Here is a 5342-nt window from a genome sequence, read left to right as displayed (position 1 = left end):
TAATATGTATATGTTATTTATGGCAGATTTTGCCTCAGCTTCCCTTGGTTGTAGTGGCTTACTAACACCTGATATTCCAAATACATAGATTGGAAAGCAAAATGCACACGCAATAGCTAATATTATAAAACAACAATTCCCTTGAACTTGAACTTTTTCCCTTAATTTAAGTAAAAAACAAGGAATAATTAATTTCTGATTCTCGACAGTTTTTCTGTATTGATATAATGACTCAAATACAATCTTTTAGCTCCACTACTACATCAAGGTACTGATTATTTTCCATGAAGGTTAAATTATTATTACCCAATATAAAATACTGCTATATGTTGTCTTTCTTTGATAGATGGATCATTCATTACAATATGCTGTGATCGTTCTGGTCTTCTTGTATCCCCTTCATGTGGCTGCCTATCCAAATGGCTCTGTTGAGGCTTCATGTACGACAATGGAGCCTGTTCATGGCGTCAGCGCTCAAACATCTACACCCCCATATAATCTAATCCTGTCAAAATACACCTACAGTCCAGGAGAAAAGATCACAGGTAAATATGTGGTATTTATCATTGTCAGTGGGCAGCACCCCCATCAGATGCTACATTGCCAAGGATCTTCTTCCTCACATTGTGCAACCCCTGTCCTGACCTCTGGAAGATTGGGTCAAATCTGTGTTCTCCACCTTAGAAAGACGTGTAGTGCTGGCAGGGCTGGACCGGCCCACTGGGATACCGGGAAATTTCCTGGCGGGCCGGGCGGCTGGCAGACCAACATTCAAAACAGCCGCTGAGCGGGATTGAAAACGGCCATCGTGAGGCAGCCGGGCCGCCTCCTCTGGCTGCCGATTGCCGGCCGCCCAATAGCCGTGCCTCAGCACCTTGTCCCACGTCTTAAAAGGGGTGGGATGAAGAGCTGAGGCACGGCCCATGGGCCGCGTGGTGCGTGCACGCCGGCCCCTTTAACTTCATGAACGTCAGCCTCCACCCGCTGCCACCACCAGACACCAGGGAGTCAGAAGCAGTGGTAAGTCGGGGGTGTTATATGGGGGGCATAAGGCTTTTCTGGAGGCAGAGTGCCCCATGATATGCCTTTTAACCCCCTATATGCCACTATGTCCCATTATATGCCCCTAGCATTTAGGGGTATAAGGCATTTCTGGAGGCATAGTGGCATATAGGGGTTTAAAAGGCATATCATAGGGCAGAGTGGCATATAGGAGGGTATAAGGCATACAAGGGAGGCAGAGTGTCATAAAGGGGGGTATAAGGCATTTCTGGGGCCAGAGTGGCAAGCCTGGGGGCAGATGTGCATAACTGGGGGGCAGGTTGGCAGATTAAAAGGAAATAAAAACAAAACAAATGTTTTTCTCAATCATAGCTTTTATTAAATATGAAAAAATAGTTTACATGAATTAATAAAGAAATAAAAGTTTCTTACAAGAATATAGTGAAGAATAATGTGATCAGTGTTTTGTTCCACTGAATAAAATGGAACTTTTTCAACTAAAAATGTTTGCAGTAGCAAATGTTTTGATCCCATTATGTGTAATGTATTTCATTTTTTAAGGGCCTTTTAACACTTTTGCTTTCTGGCATTTTAATAAAATAATGTGATAAAAAGAATGTTTTATAGTTATTTGTATGGCAAATAGTGTGACTCTGGTATGTATAAGGGGTGCGTGTGGGTATAAGAGCTCGACCGCGAGATAAACTATATGGGGCTCGTCTCCAAATGTTTCCAGGGCTGCTTTTCCTTCCCAGTCCGGCCCTGAGTGCTGGGTATTTGACTGGGTACGGTCTCTGTTGTTTCCCCCTTGGACCTGCCTAGGTCAGAGCATGCCATTCATCATATCAAAAAGGCAAACATGTCTATAATATGACTATTTCAGTCTGCCAGCATATGTAGTGGGAAAAACACAATGAGATCCTGCTGAAAACATAGAACTGAACCATTTGACCCATCTAGTCTGCACATTATTGCAGATGTAAAGACTCAAACCTCAATCAGTCCTTGATCTGGTCTTAGATCTTAGATACTGTTTTAGCCTCTTCTTCCGGAAGGCTGTACCACTTGTCTACCACCCTCTCAATTAAGTAAATTGTCCTTGCATTTTAGCTAATCCTTTTTTTTCTGTTATTTTACAGTCACCTTAAGAAATACGTCAGCAAATGCTACAATTGAAGGTTTTATGATCCAGGCTCGGGATGCCAGCTCCTCCACTCCTCTTGGCTACTTTGAGGTCAACAACACAGATGTCCAGACATTGAAATGCACCACTGATGCTGTAAGTCTTTCTACACAAGGTTACCAGGGCACATGGTTATACGCACACTTTTTATGTAAGTGTCCTTCAAATCAGAGATGAAACACATGGATCTTAGGCAGAATGTTTAGATGTCCAACAGGTGCCTGGAGGGTATTTAAGGGATGGGTGTCTCTAGGTTAGATGCCATTTTTTGATGTCACTTTACCCCTGTTGGGTTGGGTTTCGTGTGTAATAATAGTATGATAGTGTTGGTATACAGTAACTGTATGTAACATGATGTTTCCACAGAGTGCAGTTACTCACAAGTCTTCAACAGAGAAAACAAACATCCAAGTCACATGGGTGGCACCGAATGCCACTTTCTCAAATATCCGGCTCAGGTAAGGGCATTATAAAGACACTGACATGGCCAGCCATTAGGCGTGAACAAGGTAGGGGCATAAGATTTCAAGGGACAGGTCACCTCCTGGATCATTTGCCTAGCCAGCAAACCCCCCCCAGGTATTTGTAAGGGGGACATCATATTCAAATGTCCACCTGATTTTCTCTTCCTAATATTTTATTGTTTGTATATCTTTTGAAAAATTTGTAACCGTGTCTTGGAACTTATTAAACTATTAGGAGAAATGTTAGATGTCTGAATTGTTTTATAAGTTTTCATATTAAGCTTCCTGGTAGTTATAATGTATTCATTTAATATTTTAATTATTAATATTTTAATTTAAAATGATTTTAAGATTTAAAAATAGACTTGTCTGTACTACTGATTTATACAAAATTATGTTGAGATTCTCAAACTTTAATATAAGGTATTTTAGAAAAATAAAACAGCAGTGTCTCCTTTTTTTTTACAGAAAACAGATTTTGAAAATGACATTAATTCTTTGTCATGTTTTCTTAGGGCCACTGTTGTCCAAAATGGAGAACGTTATTGGAAGGCTATAGTTAGTGAGAAGCTTGCATACTCTGGCTCAACTGGATATCAAAGTTTGGTAAGAAATTATTTCAGCCAATGAGACCTTCAATAGATGTGAAAAAAGACAGTATGGTATAGTTATGGATCAAAAAGCTCATTCCTTGTGGCTTTTTATGTTCAGGTGTGTCTAGAGGACCATGCAATTAATTTCTCCTCGAAAAAATGGCCCCAGTCTGACTGAATTACCCTTGATATCTGGGCCCTGCCCATTTCCCATTACCCAATTATGCCAGACAGCAAATAAAAATGGGTAATTGCCAGGCAACCTTAGGCCCAACACCTTGTTGCGTTAACAGGGCAAAGACTACCAAACTGAACACATAAATATAATAAATAACATCAATGAACATCAATAATTACCAAAACCCATTAAGCCTACCAGGCAAACTAGGAACCACAACACAGGGAAGGACATACCAAGATGCCCAAACCTGAGCCTCCGAGCACCACCTACCGGGAACCTCCCATCAAATGCTCTCCCCCAGAGCATTCACACCCCCTAGATGCCTGTTAAGCTACCAACCTGGTTGTGACAGCATACATACCCCAACATAACACAATAAACAGGGAGGGAGGGACAAACAACAAAGGATAAGGTGACAACAAAATGGCCATCAGCCTTGTGACACAACCCCTTAAATAACCACCCAACTAAACCCTACACCCCACATACCAAAATTGGCCTCAAGGTCTATCCCTACTCGGGATGCCAGTCAGGGCCCACTCCGGCCCATGCTGGCCCCCATAGGCATCATTCTTACTAATAAATGCTGAGTTTCATTACATTGCTTCAGTTATAAGGTCCATACAAACAAAGTTGTGACATGACCGGAAATTGATGGCATGAGCTCAAAAAGTAGGGAGGGCAAATATAGAAACGTGTATCTGTAAATGTGACACTTTCAAATGTTTAACCTCAATTTTGTTTCAAATATATTTAGCTTATCTGGTAGTTATTGAAATGGAAAGATCAAAAGGTGTTTTTAAAAGAGATGTTAATTGTAATTTGAATTCACTACACAATGTCTTCTCATTATTTGTCCAATAAAACATCAAGCAAGATTCTGCAATGCATTGAGTCTGTTTGCTGCACTCTTTCATTCCATATGCAGACTTAGCTCACCCTAAGGGTTCCTGGTTTTGTCTTACAGGTTCCAGGATTCGGCCAGATACTCCTGTATATCACTGTACTGTCCGGTGCCCTGTGTCCATTCTGAAGCTAAATCTCTTCTCTGTAATACATGTCAGGATTTCAACAGCCATGACCTTATCCACGTATAAATATACATCTATGCATAGTCATTGATAATCATTAATTTACCAGTAACTCCATGATCAAAAATATTAATCAAAAAGAGCAACACAGTAACCCAATGCACACACCAAAGTACCCAACCCAAGCCGGCAGAGACCACTGGTCTCTCTGCTCCAACAGTTAAAGGTCCTTACATATCCCACAGGCAAACTAAACTAATTTGAAAGTTTATTCTTAGGCATATTTTGACACATTTTATTAACTTTACAGCAAAAACTATTCATTCAACTACTAATTATTCTGACAATAAATCTGCATAACAAGGATTACTTAATTTTATGGAAGATATGGCATACTAAAAAAAATTTCACTAATCCTTTAATTTACTCCATGTTAAAGGGTCAGAGCGTCCCAGCAGCACTTGGCTGTTACTTGTTTCCCCTCATGTGGGGTATCCATATATTTTGAGTATTCATATATTTCATGGGTACAATTCTAAGTTCGCAATTTGCCGTGATATACCCATGAGGTATATAACTTGCAGAAGCCATTAAATATTTTCTGAGAGGTTTTGACATTTATTGAGATTAATATATTTCACCGTTGGCAAGGGTCAAGCTTTAAATGACTCAGGATTAAAATTATGGTGTCGGGGCTATTTTTGAACCACATTGGCACTTAGTAAATAGAATCCTTAGTTAGTCTATACTATTAAAATATATAAAAATACAAGGATTGGGTAAAAATGTGTTTACTTTTGCATAATAAATATAATTATATACTAAATGCAATAATAAAACTATATTGTAAAATGTACAAACCTAGGTTCCAACCTTTGGAAGTTTTTA

At 39.7% G+C, this 5342-nt stretch overlaps 1 protein-coding gene across 1 annotated transcript; it reads left to right on the top strand.

Moving 5' to 3' along the window:
- Window positions 1-350: 350 nt before the first annotated feature.
- Window positions 351-4581, top strand: LOC128500566 (putative ferric-chelate reductase 1). The gene is made up of 5 exons (XM_053469743.1): window positions 351-545; window positions 2142-2281; window positions 2552-2643; window positions 3165-3255; window positions 4391-4581. Exons 1-5 carry the CDS (start codon window positions 449-451, stop codon window positions 4454-4456), a joined length of 486 nt encoding a protein of 161 aa, XP_053325718.1. The 5' UTR covers window positions 351-448; the 3' UTR covers window positions 4457-4581.
- Window positions 4582-5342: the final 761 nt, after the last annotated feature.

Source organism: Spea bombifrons, chromosome 6 (genome assembly GCF_027358695.1).
Source record: "Spea bombifrons isolate aSpeBom1 chromosome 6, aSpeBom1.2.pri, whole genome shotgun sequence".
Classification (NCBI taxonomy): Eukaryota; Metazoa; Chordata; class Amphibia; order Anura; family Pelobatidae; genus Spea; species Spea bombifrons.
The sequence above is the reverse complement of the archived record's forward strand: the minus strand, read 5'-3'. Positions and strand labels throughout refer to the sequence as shown.

Excerpts from the sequence above, each read along its gene's own strand:
- LOC128500566 (XM_053469743.1), top strand. The coding sequence starts at position 449 with ATGGAGCCTGTTCATGGCGTCAGCGCTCAAACATCTACACCCCCATAT. Across the intron at positions 546-2,141 it reads TCCAGGAGAAAAGATCACAG|TCACCTTAAGAAATACGTCA; the intron begins GTAAATATGTGG and ends GTTATTTTACAG. Across the intron at positions 2,282-2,551 it reads TGAAATGCACCACTGATGCT|AGTGCAGTTACTCACAAGTC; the intron begins GTAAGTCTTTCT and ends ATGTTTCCACAG.